General features: G+C 42.3%; 1 protein-coding gene across 1 annotated transcript in view; it reads right to left on the bottom strand.

Moving 5' to 3' along the window:
- Positions 1-17,467: 17,467 nt before the first annotated feature.
- Positions 17,468-22,597, bottom strand: part of LOC135881086 (deleted in malignant brain tumors 1 protein-like) — a 124,136-nt gene continuing 119,006 nt past the window's right edge. The window contains exons 52-54 of the mRNA XM_065407591.1: positions 22,082-22,482; positions 19,082-19,353; positions 17,468-18,401 (exon numbers count right to left, since the gene is read on the bottom strand). Coding sequence (XP_065263663.1) covers positions 18,220-18,401; positions 19,082-19,353; positions 22,082-22,482 — 855 coding nt within the window. The 3' untranslated portion in view covers positions 17,468-18,219. The remainder of the gene's footprint in view (positions 18,402-19,081; positions 19,354-22,081; positions 22,483-22,597) is intronic.

Here is a 22,597-nt window from a genome sequence, read left to right as displayed (position 1 = left end):
TGAAGGCCACTGGGTTAACCCAATCTTGAAGGGGCCCAGGTATTGGTTGGCTAGTTTGGTGGATAGGCAGCTCATTTTAAGGTTCTGGGCAGAAAGCCACAACTTGCCCCCTACAGCCAGATTGGGGGCAACCTGGTTGTCTTGTCTGCTTGGTGTTGATAGGCTTCTTTGGAGGACTTCAAGTGTTTCTTGTGCTCCTGGTGCTCACCCAGTGTAGGTGGGAGGCTAAATCCATGGTGGACACTACGGGGGAACTCTTGGGCAAGTGTGAGTGGAAGCAGGAGTGGAAGCCAAATTTTGCAAAGAATGGGCTATGTTGCATCAAGGTGTTGATTGCATTATTATATGTCAATTTAGTGTAGCACAGCAGAGGGAGCCATTTGTCCTGGGGGTAACTCAGAAAGCAGCAAAGATACTCCAAGATTTGATGGGCAAACAGTGAGAGTCAACTAGTCTGCAGGTGGTAGGTGGACAAGGTGAGAGACTCAATGCGAAGGAGTCTGAGAAATTCCCACCAGAATTGGGAGATGAACCCGGGAGCCCAGTCCGATACAATGCCCATTAGTAACTCATGATAATGGAAGACATTTTCTTGGATCAGATGAGTGTCCCCTTTGCAGTAGGAATGGCAAGGAACAAAGTTTGCCATCTTTGTTAGGAGGTCTAGAACAACTAGTGTCCCTGGGAGCACAGCAGATCTACAACGATATAGTAGACCAAGGCTGCAGAGCCTTGGGCAGAGGTCAGACTTAGGGATCTTGATTGTGGATTCTTGGTTTGGGGGCAGAGGTCAAAGAACCTTATATAATCCTTGTTATAAGCTCATAGGCCTATCCACCAGAAGATTCTCAAGACAAAATTTCAGGTCTTGAATAGGCCAAAGAGGCCCAAGACCAGCAATTTGTGGCATAGTTTCAATACCTAGGTTGTCTCTTAGCTAACCCCTGCATATGTTTGTGGGTGCAGCCCAGTCAGATATTGCTGCCACCTTATGAGAGTCCATGGTGAGTCCCTCAGGTGAGATGATACATCCCAAGAATTCCACTGTGTCCTTTTTGAACTCACATTTCTCAAGCTTCACATAGAGATGGCTTTGACAGAGGCCCCCCGAGACAGTGCACACATGATGACTGTGGAGTCCTGACTTTCAAAGAAAATGAGGATGTTGTCCATGTAAATGATGAAAAATTGGTCCAGAATGTCCCTAAAGATGTCATTTATGAAATGCTGGAAAGTTGCCAGGGCATTTCACAATCCAAATGGCATGATTAAATACTTGAAATGGCCTTACCTGGTACAAAAGACATTTGTCTTCTTCCTGGATATTCACCAGATTATAAGCTATGTGGAGATCCAGTTTTGTGAAAACCTAGGTAAAGTGGAGTCTTTCGAACCATTCATTAGTAAATGGTAAGGGGTACAAGTTTTGGATTGTAATCTTGTTCTGAGCTTGATAGTCCCCACAAGGCTAGAGGGAGCTGTCTTTCTTCACCATGAAGAAAAGGGGACCCCACTGGAAACATGGAGGGGAGAGTGAACCCCTCCTGCATATTTTCCTTCAGCTAGCTCCAGAGTGCCTGTAGTTTAGTTGCATAGAGGGAGTAAATGCATCAAAAGGGAACTTCTGCTTCTGGCTGGAAGTCAATGGAGCAGTTATAGCTTTGATTAAGAGTATCAGGTTTCTTTTTGCCAAACATGTTGACATAGTGTTGATATTTAACAGGAAAACCTGGAGGTGTTGGGGCGGTTGTAGCAGTTGCCAGGGTTGCCTTTGGATCCTCTCTTTACCTCTCTGAATTCTTTAGAGGACAGAATAAACTGCAGAGGGTTGTTGGTTTCTGGACCACTCTTGGAAACAGGATTGCTGGCAAGACAGGGAGTCAAAGTATACCATGCCTAACCACCAGCAGATGAACGGATCATGATTGACAAACCAGGGAATGCCAAGGACAACTGTTGAATGTGGAGCACAAATGAGGTCAAGTGGGAGGACTTCTCAGTGGCCTTAAAGAATTGTTATCTCTAAGGGAGCCATCTGTTGGGTGACTGGTCCCAATGAAAGGAGTGACTGATCTATAGACTCCACTAACTCGGGGGAGTCCTGATACCGGGTGGGGATAGTGTGTGCTCGGGCAAACTCCAGGCATGAAACTGCCTGAATCCACCAGCACCTCTGGACTGACGTTGGTTATCAAAGGGTGTTGGAGCTGCTTAGGGAGTTGAAGAGGTGTTAGATGCTGATTGGCCAGCACCAGGCTACTGGTGGACAAGTGCTGGTGTGGACTGCTGGGGAGAGGGGAAGAGTGTCAACCCAGCCTGGATCCCCCTATTGGGGCTTGGCATTTCCTGACCTGGGCACAGATCAGACTTTGGCAGGGCAGCTTATTGCAAAGTGTCCCAGGTGCCTGCAGTATCAGCATAGGCCCAATGCATCGATTTTTCTCCATGTCAAGAGGTGAGGCCGGACTCTGCCCATGCAAGTTCATCTTTACTATAGTTGTTGAGACTGAGCTAGGAAACAATAACACTGGTTGGCTTCAGTCCATTCGTTATCTACTACTAAGCATTAAAAATGCTGCTGCATATTTAGCAACTGGCTGGCATCCCTGTTGCACCACCTGAAGCGTGACTTCGGCCATAAACTTGTGACTTGGGTCATCAAAGATCACTGCCGTAGCTTTAATGAAGTCCTCAAATTGTCCCAGAAGTGGGGTAGATTTTTCCAGAAGCCCATACACCCAAGTCAGGGCACTCCATGGTAAGCAGGCTGATAATCAGTCCTACTCAGGCTTGGTCAGTGGGGTATGACTGTGGGCATAGCAGCAGTAGGAGCTAACACTGATTTAAGAACCCAATAAATTTGTCGCAGTCACCATTAAACTTGTCAGATGGGGAAGCTTGTGCTTGTGGGGGTTGGTGCTAATGGCAGAGCAACTTGAGCTTGCAGGACCACATTCTGTGGCTGCAGGGCAGCAGTCTGGGCCTGCAATGTCTTTATGGCGCCTACTATCTCAATCAGAGATACTGGCCTTTGCATTATACCAGATCTGGCTCCCTTATTTTTTGCATTAGAGCCGCTCAAACTGTCAGTGACAGGGATATGGGCAGCTGTGCTTAGAGCTGAAGTTAGGCCTAGTGGTTACAGCAGGAGTTGGTAGCCAGGAATCAGAGCTCAGGGTCACAGCTAGAGTTAGTGGCCAGACGTCAGACCGAAGATCAGAGCTGAAATCAAAAGTCAGGAATTGGAGCTTAGGCTCAGAACAGGGTTACCTGGAGTGAGGCAAGTCAGGAGCAAGACTGGGAACAAGCAGGATCCATCACAGCTGAGGGTGAAGGCTTTGAATAGCCGCTGAACTGCTGCTGGGCTTAAGAGTAGTCTGCTGACCCTTCCAGCCAATTAGGCAGTGTAACCAATCAGGCAGCCTACTGCAGGCCAGCTGGGCTCCTAGGTTGGTCAGAGACTGGCTCTGCTGCAGACACTGCTTCCAGACTGGCTTTCCTGCAGGCCCTGATTCCTGACACTCCCTACAAGTGGAGGTTAACAGCACTGATATATGGCCTCTCCTGTACGAACTAGTGCCACTCACCTGCGGAGAAGGTCCTATATCAGCTAGCATCAAACGCCCATGTGTAAGAGCTGCAAAGCCATACTGCCTTAACCTGTGGAGCTATGATCCACCACAAACTATGCAATGTCAGATTGGATCAGTTCTTGGATAGAGACCTACAAGGAAAACCCAGGGGCTACAGAAAGTGGTATTGGTGATTCAGTACCTGGCACTCTTCCCTCTGAAATAGAATCATACTATTTCTCCAGCACAGTGTTACCATGCTGGGTTACTGGTGGTGGTATGTAGTTGTGACCACTAAATAGCCCCCCACCACACCCTACATGCCACTTAGAGAATAGGGATAAAGAACTCTGCATGTTGGCCAAATTCTAATTCATCTAAACATTTTTTTCCTTCTGAGAGTTCCCCTGAAGTTTCCACTTCTTATCCTAAACTGTTGAGTAGTGTTTCTGTATGCATTTCCCATCAGAAATGGCTGCATTCCAATACTAGCTCAACTTAATATCTAGTTTGAAGTAGGCATTTATAAAGAATTTAGAGACTGCTTCTGGATGAAAGGTGCTATATCAATGTAAGATCAGCATCAATAACCATTATGTCACCTCCTCCCAATCCAATTTTATTTCTTTCACCTACATATGTACTAGACAGTTGGCAGTATGGAAGACTGTCACATGCAAAACTCTCTCTCTTTTCTCCAGTGAGTGGTTCTGTAGTTTGTGTGACTTCAATATGCTCTCATGATTATTTTTACTGAATACTTCAAGTTCTAATCATAAATATCAAGAAGAGCTAAATACAGCAGCAGTCAAGGTCTGGAAAAAGGTCTGAAGCCAGCTTTGATTTGACACTGACTCCTAAGTGTTTCTGCTCTCCTTCAGGAAACCTACCTGCATTGGGGCAAACACATTGTTCAAGAAATATTCAGGTGCCATTTGGACAGTGTTTTCCACAGCCAGCAAGGTGAACATTCACATTGGCATAGGAGCCACCATCTCGATTTTAAAGACAACTTTAGTGTTTGATTAAAGATGCTGCACTGAAGCTGACATTCGGGAAATCCTTGACTGAATGGTTGACTGAAGCAAAGGGCCCTAAAAGCAAACAGGGAAAGGTCATCTTGATTTTAGAACTACAAACAGGAAATGTTTGGTCAGTAGCCCTTCTCCTATCTCTTGGCACTTCCTTGATAACAACACCTTGATAACAAACATCTTGAATTACACAGCCCGCATCAGATCAGTGCCCTGTGCTGGGATACAGGCAGAAGAAAGAGGCAGAGACAGCGTCTGCTTTTCCATTCTGTTGCTTATTCGGTTTGGCCTGTGGGATCACAATTCTCCCCATGAAGCGTGCTTTGTTTATCTGAACAGCGATGTCTCTTATATCCTCTTGAACAATCTCAGTAAAACTTTCCCGGACAGACTCCGCAATCCGCACCTGAACATTTCTAGGGATGGCAGCCTTGTTTCTTTCCCCGCAATAGAAGACATTCCCATGCCACTTTGCGATGAGTTCTGCAGCACCATTGCAGTAAACAGACTAGCAGCATGTGGGCCTGGGCAGCTCTGGGATGGCAGTAGCAGCTGGGTTCTCTGTGCTTTTGTCACCCTCAGGAGTGAGATATCAGCCAAAAGCACCACTGCCTGAGAAAATATTAGCACTACTCACCACAATTTCCCTATACTCATGCCCAGGGACGCCCAGCATCTATAGCTTCCAGGCTACAGACCATATACTCACCATAGCTTGAGCTGCAGAGTGGTGCTGTAAAGAGGAGCTCTAAAGCTAAAGTGACAATTAGCATTTCTTATTAAAGAAATTTATGGGAATAATGAATAATAAAACTTTATTCAGTGGAGTTTTGAAACCTATTTTTCCCTTTCCATTGTGACTGTAAATATAATGCTATATCCTTCTGTTGTAACCAATAGCTTCTAGAGGGCTGGCTTTGAGAGGTGCCCCCTCCATTCCTGTTGAACATCTGACCCTGATCAGGCAAAGAAAGAAGCAGACCAGGGAGGATACATTCTACAAGATCCTCCAGAGCTGTTTACCGCTGCTGATCTTGAACACAGAGATTGGAGGGGCCAAATGTCTGAGACCAGGGAGAAGGACCAAGAATGGAGAGAGCGGTTTCTGCAGGAGAGGCAAAGAGACCGAGAGATACACTGAGAAGTGCATCAGGATCTCATGGATTTGCTCAGGCAACAAACTCAGATATTGCAGAGCATTATTGAGCTACAGGCCCAAAGATCTTGGACACAGCAGCCTTTCCAATCCATGGTTGCTGCTCCCTATACCCCCCCAACGTAACAGATGGCAGCATGGTATGAACCTTTACCATTATCACCCCGTGTCAGGGGAAAACAAGGAAAACCATAACACCACCAACAGAATCACCACAATGCACTACATGTTTGTAACAAGAATGAAACACTGTAATGTGTATGTTTTTAACACATAATCATAAATGTTTATTAAAGTATGGGTTACCCTCTTACACTGCTGTTTAAATGTTTCTACCCTTTGTTTTTGCACTTTTAGTTTGTTTCCTTTTTCTTTGAAAATGCTAAAGTTCTGTTTTTGGAAACTCCGAGTATATTTATTAGTTTATGCCAAGCATACTTGCAGAAATACAAAATTCACAATGGGTAGGGGGGTCAATAACCCACCCATATTTAAGACAATCAGGGTTGGAAAGGACCTTAGGAGGTCATCTAGCCTAACCCCTGCTCAAAGCAGGACCAATCCCCAGACAGATTTTTGCTTCCGATCCCTAAACAGCCCCCTCAAGGATTGAACTCACAACCCTGAGTTTAGCAGGCCAATGCTCAAACCACTGAGCTATCCCTCCCCTCCATACATTCAGGCACACTAGCAGTCCATAAAAGCATCACACAATACTACTCTGGCTGACTGTTAACATGCTTTTAAGGTCTCCCTCAGCTGTATAGCTCCATGGTTGGCTATTCTAATCGCCCTTAAGTCTGGCTGTTCGAGTTCAGCAGATATTTGGTCCACCTCTCCCCCTCATCCTGCCGGTAGCCTTTCCCCGTTCACTTCACAGATATAACATTTGGGACGTTCGCCTTCCTGAGATTCAAACTAGTTAGTAAATATCCCCAGTGACCTTTTAATCTACCAAAATCACATTCAACTGTCATCAAACTCCTGCTGAGCTGGTCGTTCAATTTTTCTTTGATGCTGTCGAAGTGGCCAGTGTACGGCTTTATGAGCCAGGAAATCAAGGGATAGGCTGCTTTCCCCAGAATCACTATTGGCATTTCAGCATCACCAAAGGGAATGCACCAGTCAGGAAAGAATGTTCCTGCTTGCAGCTTTTAGAAAAGTCCTGTGTTTTTAAAGATGGAAGCATCATTCACCTTTCCTGGCCTGTCCACACTGATATCAGTGATGCATCCCCGGTGATCCACCATCGCTTATATGACCATGTAAAAGTATTCCTTTGTGTTTATGTACTCACTGGCTAGGTGGGTTGGTGTCAGAATAGAGATGTGTATCCCGTCTATCACCTCACCCGATTGCCGAGAGTTCTGTGCAAGAGGATACATTTAATGGCCTTTCACACTTGGATGACGATGGCCCTCACTGTGGAATTTCCAACTCCAAATAGATTGGCCAGTGACAGAAAGCAATCTGGCACTGCAAGCTTCTAGAGTGTGATCGCTGCTTGCTTCTCCTCTGTCGAAGCGGATCTCATTCTGGTGTCCCTGGCTGGAGCTCAGTACAAAGATCCAGGAATGTGGCCTTCCACATCTGAAAGTTCTGCAGCAACTGCTCATCATCCCAAACCTGCATTGTGACAAGATCCCAGCTATCAGTGGTTGTTTTTCAGGCCCAGAAGCAAGAAACCACTAGGTGGATCTGCTCCGTAAATGCCAGTAGTCACCTGGCATTTTTATTTGCTGGGTCCATCAGCTTCCAGTCATCATCGTTGAACATCTCTTCTTCCTCCTTGCACACCTGGTTGTAGATATGCAAATCATAGTCATAGAAATTAAGGCCAGAAGGGAACCACCAGATCATCTAACCTGATCTCCTGTATATCACGGGCCATACCACCACCCAGCCCTTCCCCACTAAATCAAACAACCAAAATTAGAACAAAGTATTAGAGCCCATAGGAGCCTGGACTATTATGTGCCTCAGGCAGAGAATAGGAGTGACTGAGGTGCACCAATAACATGGGAGAATCATGCGTACTGTGTTAGCAATGGTAATTAAAATTGCACTGAACTCTGTATGGTTCATGCTTCTGCCTGGGAGATGGTAGAGGACTGCAAATCAACACACGGAACTGGAAGAGTTTTTTAAATGGTGTGGAAATTATGGGATGGAAAAAACATTGTCCATCCTACAAAGTGGCAAGGTGGGACCTTAACGCCTACTTCCCAGAAATCCATGAGCAAATCACTACAAAAATATCCCACAAGGCATTACGCCAGATGTCTGCGTAGGGCACACTGGGACACCTATCAGCACAACCACTTGTGGTATGTACAGTGCCAGTGCAAACAGCCAAGTGTGCATGTGCCTGAGGAATACACAAAAGTTGGTCACTGTATGCCAACGTAACTTACGGTGACCAAACTTTGTACGGTAGATATGGCCTTAGAAAAGATTAGAAATATCTTAGTTAGAAGGCAGATAACACTGACTTGAAGGGTGAATGTGCTTTAATGCTAGATTCATTGATCAAGTTATCATTGCACTTCTAGTCAAATAATAAAAGCTAAGAAATGCACCAGTGTTAAGCTTAACTGTAGCAAAGTTTCAAGTAATGCGGAGGTATTGGAAGGCATATGGCAGTGCCGCACTCACCTGGGAAGAGTAATTTTCAGTGTTTGTTTGATGAGCAAGTTAAATATATTTTCATCATAATCATCATCATTGTAATGGGAGGGCAAGTTGATTTCATGCCTGGGCTGGTACATTCGCATGACAATTTGTGTTACATAAACAATATATTGCAGCCCAAACTCTGATGGTCCAGTGACCAGGGCACTAGACTGTGACTCAGGAGCCCTGGGTTCAGTTCTGTACATTTCCATTCCACGTGCCATCTGGGTTCTTCCACTGATTTGATTCTATTCTAGATAGATTCTTGTATTGGTCTCATCATTGTAGTATCTGAGCACCTCCCGGTTCCTTAAGTGACATGACTAACATCTGCGGCCTGTGGTTCATTCTCCCCTCAGGGAGGAATGGATGTGCAGTGGAGGGTTTTGATAGTTATTAAAAACAAACCTATGTACACAGAGGCAGATTAAGCGTTTGTGGGCCCCTGGGTCAGAGCAAGTGGGGGCCTCTCCCCACCCCTTCTGCCTGCAGTCCCCCCTCTCTCCCCTCTCCACTCCTCCCCCCAGCACTCCTACCAGGGAAATGGGGTTGGGATGTGGGGGCTTGCCCCTTCGATCCCACCCCCCTGCCCAGCACTCCTGCCAGGGAAATGGGGTTGGGATGTGGGGGCTTGCCCCTTCGATCCCACCCCCCTGCCCAGCACACCTGCCAGGGAGCTGGGTCAGGCAACAAGGGCTTCTCCTGCCAGCCTGGCACTTCTGCCGGAGAGCAGGGTCGGAGTGCGGGAGCTTCCCCGCTTCCCTGCAGGAGCGCTGGGCAGGTAAAGCAGGTTGGGGCACAGGGGTGCCCATTTTCCTAAGGGCCCCGCAATTGGCTGGGGCCCCTGGGGACTGGCCTCGTTGGTCCAGTGGCTAATCCGCCACTGTATGTACCTTTCGCTCTGTGTTTGCATTCAAGAAGTTCAGGTCGAAGCAGCACGCCTTGCACTTAGAGCAGAAGGTGGTGAGGTTTGGGGTGGTGAGGTTAGTTTCTGGGGGAGTTCTTTCCATGGACTGATGCCTGAGAAAGCTCTGTCTCCTGCACAGACTTGTATTGTGCCTGAGGAACTGAGCTGGTGACCAGGGTCTCGAACCTGGAGCTTTGGGGAATCTTTTAGGTAGCCAGGGCCCAGGCCACTGAGCACCTGATGTCAATTGAAGTTCCCTTCCTGAAACACCTGGGTAGAAGCCTGGCTAAATGAGCCATAGTCCATGCTGGAGAGGAAGTAGCAGAATGATCACTATGTTTCAATTATACCCCAACTACAGCTTTGTTTCCACTTTTTGCAAAGTATTTTAAAACCAAGAAAAAAATGCTGCTGTGGGTATATAATTGCATTAGTAAAACAAAAGCTCATAAAAAGAAGCCAAACAAAAAAATTCATTACCCATAAAGGAGGCGATAATGGCATAGGCCCAGGTAAGTCATTCATTAACCATCCCACTATATAATTGTACATAACAGACAGTTATACATATATTTACAGGTTTATAGCAACGTTTTGCCACTTTTTCTGGAGATCAATAAAACATTTTATTGACGCATTTGATGACATTTTATTTTACAGTCTGTGTATCATTCTTTCACAAATTGCTGCCTGGACAAGAGATCCCTTCTCTTTCAGATAGTGAGGATACAGCTTTTCTGAGGCTAATTTTCAAGATGCTAGTTCTCAGTACAAATATCATAGGAAAGACCCTGAAACCACAGATTACAGCAGATTCCTTTACTTGCTTTCCCTAGCCACATCTCATCAGTATGAAGATAGGCTCTGTGATCTGCTCATGCAGCCTATTGTCTTCTTTGTCAATTCAAATGGCAGCTGAGCGCAGGAGGTTGTTCTTTTTTCGCATATTTCTCAGCAGGTATCTTACCCTTTCTTCCTGTATCTCTCTCAGTCTATATGAATATATTTCAGAGTAGCAGCCGTGTTAGTCTGTATCCGCAAAAAGAACAGGAGTACTTGTGGCACCTTAGAGACTAACCAATTTATTTCAGCATAAGCTTTCGTGGGCTACAGCTCACTTCTTCAGCTTATGCTGAAATAAATTTGTTAGTCACTAAGGTGCCACAAGTACTCCTGTTCTTTTTATGAATATATTTGTTTCAGATGAAGGGAACTGACCCGTTTTCATCCCTTTATTATAGATGTGTTTTGCAAAGGGGCACAACAGAGCTGCGACTTTTTATAGTGTCACACAGCACTTCTGGCTGATTTCTCAAGAGCACAGCTCTACAGAATTTAAAAACTGTCACACAGCCCTACTGTGTCCATACTCATGCCAGTTTAACTAACAACTGTCCTTCACTGCAAGTCACATCCCCTCAACTGAAACCCAGACCAACCTGTGCTCAACAAACATCTTTCACCATTGCTTAGCGCTGCTTGGATACTGCATGAATCTTTGTTTGGATTTTTAAACAAAAGTCTTTGATCTCCTCTTGTGTTTGCTTTCCTTGAACATTTGGGTGAGCAAGTTTCACTGGTATAAACATTCATGAAAAGTGAATTCCAAAGTTGCCTGAACAACTTTTCAGAGGTCAGATTTTTAATTCTCACCTTGGAATAGTCTCATGAGCAGGCTTGCACCGTCATTCACTCAGGGAACAGATACCCTAACACATGAGTTAGCTAAATAATCACAGCTATGCAACAAGTAGAAAGTACACACAATGCCATATCAGGCATTATACATTCACAACAAACTGTTGACGAAGCAGCAAAATAAAATCTGGGCTTTAACTGTTACTTCACATAGCCTGCAGACAGAATAAACATGTGTAACAATACAGTAACTAGCATAAATATTGGAAAACAAGTAAACATGATTTTATGCCTGACCAGCTGTTTGCCAATGGTTTTCCCTCGTACTAAGATGGTGGTGAGTGTGGATCTCTGAATCCCATTCTCACTTGCCCACCCTACAGGAGCCACATAACGGCCTGTCCATGATACATGCTGGCTCAGAAGGTCACGGCTCAACTACATTTCCATGCCAACAATATGGACACTTTGCCACTCAACAATCCCTGCCTTTACTATATTAATTTTCAAGTTTCCCCTCACATGTGCCTTTTAACTCATTTGTCAATAGTCCATATGTCCCTATACCAACACTATTGTACTATACAGCTGTTAGACTATCCAGATGAATAAATACCATTCCTCTCTTCTACACATTGGGAGTGAATATTTTAGGCTATTGCATTGGATGATCTCAGCTCACCCCCTAGTGGCCAGTAGGAGTTCTTTATAAATAGCTATGCTCAGTACAGTACTGCAGACACAGGGCCAATCCAGAGAGCTGTTGAGCTCACCCAACCTCCATTGGACTTTGGAAACAGAGGAAACACCGCCATTGGCAGAATGGGCCCCAAAGCTAGTACTTAGATGGAGAATAAATCACAGTACTACCCAAAAGATGATGTTATTAGATCTGTAAACTGTTGCTTCTTGTATTATAATAATACTTAGCTCTTATATAGCACTTGTCTTCCATAGGTCTCAAAACTCTTTACAAAGGAGGTAAACAGCATTAACTCCATTTTACAGATGGGGAAACCGAGGCACGGGGCGGTGAAATGACTTGCCCAAGGTCACCCAGTGGTAGATTAGAAACAGAATTCCCAAGTCTCAGTCTAGTATCCTATCCACTAGGCCATGCAGCCTTCCATTAAAGGTAACCATAACCTGCAAATATATTCTTTAAAATACAGCAGCTTTAGACTGATGGGCTAAGTGCTCCAAAGTCAGGATAAGAAAGTGGCATGTAACACATTGTTAAACTTCTTCTCTTTTATTAGCACAGTGTTGTGCAGACGCTAATTCAGTCTGATGCAAAAGCACATGCTGTGTGACTAGTCCACACCCAGTTTACTTGAGGATGGGAAGTTTCTTGGAGTTACAAAAGAAGAAGAAAATGAATTTGGAACTGAATTTGGATCAGAACTTCTCCAAACCTCCAACTTTTTTGTGATTGACACCTAAATCTACTTGTGAATCTAGTCCCCAAAAAGTTTATTTTTTCCTGAAACTATTTCATGAATTTGAGACAAATTCATTAATAGTTTTGGGTCAACCAAAGCTGCATTTTTCAGCAAATAAGTTATTTGTCCCAAATATTTCACCCAGCTGTATGCACAGCCTGACAGTTGACTCCAAGCTCCTGGGGGAAGACTACAGTAAGAGACCAAGTCCAAAAAAAGGGCAGAGGGCTGTACTCCAATGTTGCTATCCATGACTGCCCATCTCATTGTGAGAAGACTTTTTAGCATGGGACTAAGACTTCCAGACCCCAAAACTCTCTTCCATTAGGTGTGAGAGAATATCCCTCTCCGCACCACCCCCTGGCACAGCACCCCACTCAAACCTACCAGCTCCCGCCATCTCCTCTGAGTGCTACAAAGATGGACCCAAGGCAGTTGTTGTCTTGGAAGTTTCCAGGAACTCCAAGACCATAGATACATGAAAAAAATAAGTGTTCTCAAAAGGCTAGGATGCTGGTAATTCCTTATACTTACCTAACAGAAGAGAACTCTAACACTATGTGATCATAATGTTCTATTTGTATTTCCCAGACACAGAGGTGATCCCCGCAATTACATGCCGGTAAGCCTGACTTCAGTACCGGGCAAACTGGTTGAAAATTGTCAGACATATGGATGAACATAATTTGTTGGGGAAGAGTCAACATGGTTTTTGTAAAGGGAAATCATGCCTCACCAATCTACTAGAATTCTTTGAGGGGGTCAACAAGCATGTGGACAAAGGGGATCCAGTGGATATAGTGTACTTAGATTTTCAGAAAGCCTTTGACAAGGTCCCTCACCAAAGGCTCTTAAGCAAAGTAAGCATTCATGGGATATGAGGGAAGGTTCTCTCATGGATTGGTAACTGGTTAAAAGATAAGAAACAAAGGGTAGGAATAAATGTTCAGTTTTCAAAATGGAGAGAGGTAAATAGTGGTGTCCTCCAGGGGTCTGTACTGGGCCCAGTCCTATTCAATATATTCATAAATGATCTGGAAAAAGGGGGAAACAGTGAGGTGGCAAAATTTGCAGATGATACAAAATAGCTCAAGATAGTGAAGTCCCAAACAGACTGCAAAGAGCTACAAAAGGATCTCTCAAAACTGGGTAACTGGGCAACAAAATGGCAAATTACATTCAATGTGGATAAATGCAAAGTAATGCACATTGGAAAACATAATCCCAAGAGTCCCGTGGCACCTTATAGACTAACAGGCATATTGGAGTATAAGTTTTCGTGGGTGAATACTCACTTCGTCAGATGCATGTAGTGGAAATTTCCAGAGGCAGGTATAAATATGCAGGCAAGAATCAGTCTAGAGATAACGAGGTTAGTTGAATCAGGGAGGATGAGGCCCTCTTCTAGCAGTTGAGGTGTGAACGCCAAGGGAGGAGAAACTGCTTTTGTAGTTGGCTAGCCATTCACAGTCTTTGTTTAATCCTGAGCTGATGGTGTCAAATTTGCAAATGAAATGAAGCTCAGCAGTTTCTCTTTGAAGTCTGGTCCTGAAGTTTTTTTGTTGCAGGATGGCTACCTTTAAATCTGCTATTGTGCGTCCAGGGAGATTGAAGTGTTCTCCTACAGGTTTTTGTATATTGCCATTCTTAATATCTGACTTGTGGCCATTTATCCTTTTACGTAGGGACTGTCCAGTTTGGCTGATGTACATAGCATACGCCATCATATGCCAACAATGCCCCTCTGCTATGTACATCAGCCAAACTGTCGGAAGACAGGATACTGGGCCTGACCCAGTATGACCCATGTTCTTAGTGTATGATGAGACTGTTTCCAGGGTAATATGGACTAGAAACCCAGATGGATTTGAGAGGGAACTATAACACTAATTATTTCCTATAGATCATACAACAAGAGGTTGCAAAACCAAAACTGATTTCAATTTTGTTTTTAAATTCTTAATGCATTTTCCACGGGTGGGCCCCCCAAAAAATTCCAGATCTGAACACTCTACTGTCTGTTGAATTCAGTCAATTTTATTTAACAGTTTGCCCAGATTATAATTTGAATCTATGTACTTCTAAAAATTGAAACAGAAATCCTATAAATCACATGCTCTTGTGAGATGTCTAGTTCTTCCTGGTTTATCTGGGCTGGAAATATTCCAAATAAATAGAACCTGTCTCTTTTGGCACCTTGATATTTCATCTTTTACTCTCAGCCAAAAAAACCAGAACACAGATAGGTTAATTGAACTTTTTGCACCTCAGAGAATTCCATTTGAAGTTTGAGTTCCCTTTTCCTGAGGATTGCTGAGTATTCCCAGTTCCCTTTGAGAGTTGATAAAAGGCACTGCAGAAACTCAGCAGTTGCCCAGGACCATTCAAAATTTGTCCCTCTGTAACAGGGGTAGGCAACCTATGACATGCATGCCAAAGGCGGCACTCTCACTGCCCGGGTCCTGGCCACTGGTCCGGGGGGCTCTGCATTTTAATTTAATTTTAAATGAAGCTTCTTAAACATTTTAAAAACCTTGTTTACTTTATATACAACAATAGTTTAGTTATATATTATAGACTTATAGAAAGAGACCTTCTAAAAACATTACAATGTATTACTGGCACGCAAAACCTTAAATTAGAGTGAATAAATGAAGACTCGGCACACCACTTCTGAAAGGTTGCCGCCCCCTGCTCTATAACAGGCCAAGGATAATGTAACTTGCCATATGTAGTGTGTTCTGCTCCTATTGAAATATCTGTTGAACTTGTTCATACAAATGATTAAGATTAATGGTTAAATAAAATTGTTCCCTTCTATATCAATTTATGATTCATTTTTGCAGCTGAAAGCCACCATTTTGCTGAGTGTCAGGCCACAAGATTTTATTAATTATTAACAGCAAAAATATAATTAATCTAAAAGAGTTTGATTTTTTTATGTAATCCAGGAGTCTGATTTAGCTCAGGGTTGCATGTCTTCTCTGGCAGTGCAAAGTATACCAGAAAAGGATTTCCTAGCTTCAGGCCACCAAGCAGAGGGACAGGTTGTTAATTTTAACAGGGTTGATAGTAACCCCAGTTCTTATCTCCATTTTACAGATGGGGAACTGAGGCACAATTTGAGAGAGGATGATGTACTATCCATAGATATTGCAAACAAAAAACTACAGTAAGAGAATATTAAAGTTGCAAAGTCACTCACTCAAAAGTTAGGAAATGCCAGCATTTCAGCCCCCTTTTCATGTGCATTATGATTTGGTATTCAATATTTTGTTTTATCTTTATTTATTGTCCACTGTTCAAACCCTGCTCGGGGCGAAACAAGGAAACAAGCCAGATCTACATGGACTGCCAACAAAAGCTGTGTAGAACAGTGTGAGAATCACTGACTGGGCCTCAGTCTTTTTCCATTCTATTTCTATTAATCTTACCTACTCCACACAGATTATGTGGTCTCTTCTCCCACCAGTACCAATAACACACAGTCCATCTCATACCAAATTTTCTCAGAACACTTTCCCCATCACTATGAACTGCTGTTCATGATAAGGGAAGTTCAAACCAGTTAATTCAGGAGTGGGGTAAGAAATTTCAAAAACTGCATCAGCGAAACCTTTGGAGTTCATGGAGTCATCAGAAATGTTTTAAAATATAATAATTGGCCAGATATTAAGGACCATATTCCATTCAGGCCTTTTTAACACTAAAAATACACTAGCTGTAGGGTATAGGGATTACATACTGACATGTATTGGACTTTCTCCAATAAAATATGCATATGGCTCATCAGCGTCAATGGAAGTAAAGGCAGGAGCATGCGCTTGGACCCACATCAAGAACTGCAAATGCATGGGACATCTAGAATCCATCCACACAGTATGTCTTTTCAGGCCAACTACTCTACAGAAAAGTAACTTTAAAAAAATAACGAGTCAGAATCTCTCCACAGCTCTGGCCACACCGCAAAGCTGCTGCATCTCCCGAGTTGATGATTCTTTTGGTGTGGGTTTAGTCCCCAGCTGCTGAACAGAGCTGGTATGCTACTGTCCTTGCAACCCCTACCTTTGGTGACATTGAGAGGGTGGCAGTGGGCACAGCCAGAGCACCACTATGCTCCAGTGATCCTTGACCCATGGATGGCTCTTTAGGGACCATCGTCTGCTGGCATAGGGTGAGCCTCAGGATCAGGGAGCTGCAATTGGCTGCTTTGCAGTCCCAGCTGTTCCCCACTGCAATCTTGACATTTAGTTTCTGTTTTAGAAAAACAGAAATATTTGGAGAAAGAAAATGTCTGAATCAAACATCAGTGACCCATCCCATTCAAATAGCTGACTTCTTAAACCCCCATTCTCCATAATTTTTTATACTGGATAAAAGCAGAAATATCTCATTTCCTTATAAAAGCCTGTTTAAATGTACTTACGGATTTTACCATCCCTGTTTTGGAAACAAAAGCACAAATTGATGTTCGGCAAAGTTTCTTTATGACAGATCATATTCTTCATACCACAAAGCATTAGTTCAGAACTCAGATGCATAAACATTTTATTTGCAAGTACACCAGTAGAAATATTGCTTTGTAAACACTTCCACTTCTGATTGTAAATTGCTAAGTTTACATATGAAATTCATTTAGACTGGAAATCATCCAATTTTACAAATTAGGACAATCTATTACATTTGTCTCAAAGAGAAATTAAACCTTAAAGAGCAACGTTCAAGATAATCTGAAACAGGGTGTTTTAGCAAGTCCATATGTAACTGGATGTATGTTTTCTGTATTTCTTTTCCAGGCATGGCTGATTACTAAATAAAAATACTTTCTTCTATATAACCACCTTGGATCATTTGGTGTTGCCACACGTAGATTTTACCCCCATCTCTTCACCACAATTTCCATGTCAGAATATTTGAGGTGTTAGATACACTGGTTTTGAAAGGAAGTGAAAGGAGGATTATGAAGGAGAAAAATTGCACTAACACCCAAATATCTTGATGATCAGCAGTGACTGAAATGTGCCAGGTATGCATAAAACATAAAAAACAATATCAGATTGCCCTTTTTATGAATAAAGTTGTCAAATCAAAGTACGATCGATCTTAGGTACTTCTATATCTCCCTTCATGGTAATATCTGAGCACCTCACAATCTTATTTGTAGCTATCCTTACAACACCCCTGTGTGATAGGGAAGTGCTGTTATCCCCATTTTACAGATGGGCAACTAAGGCCCAGAGAGATTAAGTGACTGACCCGGGGTCACACAAGTTGTTTATGGTGAAACAGTAACTCACACCCCAGGTTAGTGCTCTAACCTCTGGACCATTCTTCCTGCATACACATTCATTATATTACAAGAGTTGCTCTGTTGAATCTCACTGCAGAATACCATGAAAACTAGATAGTATTTTTGGTCTATCTAGATTAGAGATCTAATTAGAGATCCTGAGGTACAAAGTCTGGCTCTAGATTGACAGGAGGGAGCTGGTAGGTCAAATACTGGGCTTGGGTTCAGTCCATTACTGGAAATGGCAGCTGGTTACAGAATTGGGATCTGGATTCAAACTTTTCCTAGCTTTCCATGTTATTTGGATGTGGGGTTTTAACCTCAGGCCAATCTCTAGCCTGAATTTACCAGAACTCAGAGTGTAGCCTCATTACAGTGTTTGTCATACTTTCTCTTTGAAGCGCAAATTGTCACATAGAAGTTATTGAGTGCAAAGGCTAGAAACAGAATAATTACGTAAATGCCCTGAGATATCATTGTCTGCCAGATGCTGGTGTCTTTAGCGTCTCACATTATCTCGTATGGAATCGGTCTCTTCAGTTTACTTTTGAAAAGAAAGCCAACAAGAGTGAAAATAACAGCTGCAAGCACCACAGCTGTAACAATAAATGGAGCCTGGGAATGACCAGCAGTAGTGGTAAGTGAACCACGGGAATCCACATCTTCCTGATGTTCAGAATAGTCCAGCTCTGTGAGTTAAGAAAGAGAGTTTGTTACATTTTGTTCTCTGTTCTAGTTATTGCCAAAGATACCAGGACAAAGAGAACTTGAATTTAAAAAGTTACATTCTAGATCAGGTCAAGAAATAAATCAATTTCACTCTATTTTATACAAGACATTCTAGACACATCAATCCATCTTTATATTAGTAAAGACTATTTCATGAACTGAACCCCCAGCAGGGATGTTTTAGGATCAATATTAAGAAAACATCATAACTAGCACAAGAGCTAGGGAATGGAATAATTTTTCAAGGAAGGTTGAGGTTTCTCTTTACTGGAGATATTCAAGGTGAGACATGACAACCACAGTTCTTGAACAGTTTGCGGATAATTAAATCAATGAAGCTATAAGAAGAAGATGGACTGCATCTCATCTTTCTTCCTGAAGAACTGATTCAATTAGCATTTTTGGGATGTGCAGATTAAAATGATGGATTTGAAATGTTCTAAATAAGGAACTAATGTAGATGCTATTAGTCAATAAACAAGTCCCTTGTGTTTTTAATGGAGCTGATGATAACCCAGTAAAAGCATGCTGCAATGCTAAAAATCAGAAGTAAACTGACATGCAAAGATTTTGTGCAATGAAATGAAAAGTGATTTACAGAACCTTATACTAAATACAAGAGAAGGTTATTTGCATTTACCAGCATTCCTGTTCTCAGTGCCTTCTTTCCAAAGCTCAATTGGCCCAACAACAACATCCACTTTTTCTTGGTAAGAGCTTGTATCTCTTTTGGACCTGGGTATGCAGCCCTGGTAGCATCGGGAAGAATAATCATATACCCTGCACACCACCATTTTAAACTGCAGGTAAACTGATGAATATTGGTTAACAAACTTGAAGGCATTAAATTTGAAGTGTATGGTGGAGCTGTAGGGTGAATAGTATGTACCGTAGGTAGGATCTCTAGCACATCTAAAATAAACAAACAAATAAATACAATTAATCGTCATGTGTACGCACAAAAATAAATCACTGACATCAAGCATTTCCTATGTGCAAAAATTTTAAAAAATTAACACTGCATTAACAACAGAAAGGGACAAAAATATGTATTTGTAGTCAGAGGAGAAAATGAAAGAGGTTAAAATAGTGGCAGTGACTTGTCTGAAAGCAAAACATGCAATATCACTTTCCCTAATTCAGCAAGGTATTTATGTGCATGCCTAAGAGTGTGAGTAGTTTTACTGAACTCGCATGCTTAAAGTTAAGCTTATGCATAAGTCTTTATAGGATCAGGGCCCAGGACTGACAAGTTGCAAAGGAGTCACCTAGAGGTATCATGGCAATTAATCTATGGAAAGGGCCCAGAGCTGCTTATTCATATCTCCAGGTTGTCATGCATATGTTCCCTCTAGAGCAGCTGATGCAAAGGGTGTTAACTGTTACTTTTAAGGAGGGAGGGATAGCTCAGTGGTTTGAGCATTGGCCTGCTAAACCCAGGGTTGTGAGTCAATCCTTGAGGGGGCCACTTAGGAATTGGGGCAAAAATCAGTACGTGGTCCTGGTAGTGAAGGCAGGGGGCTGGACTCAATGACCTTTCAGGGTCCCTTCCAGTTCTATGAGATAGGTATATACCCATATATTTTATTATTATAAGGGGGAAATGTAACCACGATTTAAGCTCTTAAGTGAGGCTGGCCAGAAAACAACAATTCCATTTCACAGACAATTTTGAAATTTGTTTTTGTTCCAATGCAGAAGAAAAATGAGAAACCAAATGTGAGAGAGAGCCAACCCAGACTAGCCAAGGCTGTTACCCAGGAGATGGGAGGGTCAAGTCCCTGCTCTGCAGAGTCCCCCCCAGCAGAGCAGGGACTTGACCCTCGGTCTCCTACAGCCCAGGCAAGCACCCTAACCAGCTGGCCTAGGTCTCTCTCTTTGTCTCACCTGAGAAACCCTTCCCAATGTCATTTCTGTCAGAACTGATACATCTCCATGAAACTCTTCAGCTTCGATGAACAGCTGGGGGGGGGGGGGTTGTTTGTTTGTTTAAACAGGAAAAATTTTAGTCACAATTTTTTCTACCAGCTCTACTCTGAAGGGCAGGCTCCGTCTCTTTACTAAATGGCTATACAGCTCCTTGCACAATGGGGCCCTGATGTCTGATTGGGTTCTAGGTGCTACTAGATATGAACAATAATGATGATAAATTCCTTCTTCCGTTCTGTGCCATCTTATCCAACTCACTCCCACTCCTCTGATTTCTGCTTTGGATGCAAGAAGCAAGAAAGTGAACGTTTCCAATGAACCCAATCTCTAGTAAGTCAGCTGCATAAGTGCTTCACAGAACAAAATTCTAGTAAGCTTCACTTTCCTGTCAGCATTGACTCATGCCAAAGTTCCATGCCAGTGCATTCTGATTCAATTTAACCACCATGAAAAGGAACTCAATTTATCTGTTAACACACTGATGTTCTCTCAAAATAAGGTGCAGAGTTGTCATATGGTCAACGCATTGCATACAAATATTAATGATCTCACTCTCATAATAAAGATCTCAAGGTATTGAACTATTTTTATAATAATCTCAGTTTATACTGTACAATATGTGTTTCTGTTATATTCATGCCAATATTTGTGTCACCTATAGAAAGTTAAGAGATGGTTGGGTTTTAATTTAAATAAATATTATTAGATTTAAAGTATTTGACTTTCTCTGCATTGAATGATTTTATCATATCATTTCTTAAAAGGGCTGGTCTGAATATTTAATTTTTATCTTATACAATAGATAGGAGTTTTTAAACTATCATGCAGGTGACTTCCTTAAAACTTAACTTCTGTCTATCCTGCTACTCTTCTACTACCTGGCTGAATTATTTTGAAATTTCATTATTTATTCCCCATTATTTATATACCATTAGAATTTCACCAATAAGTGAATGAGTCAGACATTTATTGACAATGGGACCTGCTCCTGAAAGATTTGCACTTTCATACCCAGAAAGATGTAGAATCTAGTGATAATGGAGAAGTCTACTGAAATGCTGGCAGGTAAACCATAGGAAATGCCATAATGGATGAGACCAGTGCCTTTTTTTCTTGCCAGATCTAAGAATCTAATTTGTTTTGTATAATTCATTTATCTAACTTTTCCACAAGAAATGGTTTAAGCCAAGCCATATGAACAATTCTGGGCCATTTGAGTGACATCTAGGAAAGCAGGAATATCAAACATTAAACTTCTGTCAATTGAATCAAGCATTGAATTAGTCATTTGAAATAACATTTCCAGTATAGTACAAAATACAAGAACAGAACAAGAATGAATAAGAATATTTTGAAAATACACAGTTGAATTCTATAGACAAACTATTTGGGGCTGAATTCAAACTTGATGTAGGCAGGTGAAAATTCATTGACCTCAGTGGAGTTTGGGATAAAATCTGCTTACATCACAAGCGGTTACTATGTAACATGCTTGAGTGGACTCTTGCATGACTGCATGGTCTAAACATCATTTCTATTGTTATTTCTCATTTCATAGCAGGATTGGCCAAAAAAGTTTTTTAAAAAAGTTTAGTGGCATAGGGAACTGAAATCAATTCAAATTGTCCCTATTCAAATTATTCCATAAACAAAACAGATACAGAAGAGCATGTACAGATCCATTGTTAATCATTGCTCAGAAAGTCCTTACCCATTCCTGATAATATCATAGGTCGTGGATGTAACACTACTGGGATCAGGTGATGCCACACATGTGTCCAAAAACAACGCCAGATTTGGGTCAGAGCTGTGAATTGAAGCTTGAAGGAATAAATTCTGGTTCAATCTAACGTAGTATGGAGAGTCATACACTGGCTGTGAGAAGGATGGTGATTCGTAGAATGAAATGTTCACGTCATATCTGCTGTACTGAGTTTCATTGACCTCAGTAACATCCTCAGCCACATCCTGAGCAACATACATGATTTCTTTCCATGTGTTTTGGAGCATTTTGCAGTTGACATGCAAGTGAAGATCTTTTCCCCTTTTGATTATGTAACCAGAAGAGGTTGCTTTGATCAAGTTGGAATACATGATAGTATTGCTGTTTCCCTGTTTGACACAGTAAGTACAGAATTATCTAATGTAGTCACATTTTTGGCAAAATTACCATTATGTCACTAAACTTTTGATGAACCCATAGAATATCACACATTTTAAAAGCATT

Source organism: Emys orbicularis, chromosome 7, assembly GCF_028017835.1.
Source record: "Emys orbicularis isolate rEmyOrb1 chromosome 7, rEmyOrb1.hap1, whole genome shotgun sequence".
Taxonomy (NCBI): domain Eukaryota; kingdom Metazoa; phylum Chordata; order Testudines; family Emydidae; genus Emys; species Emys orbicularis.
Note: the sequence above shows the minus strand (reverse complement) of the source record. Positions and strands in the feature narration are given on the sequence as shown.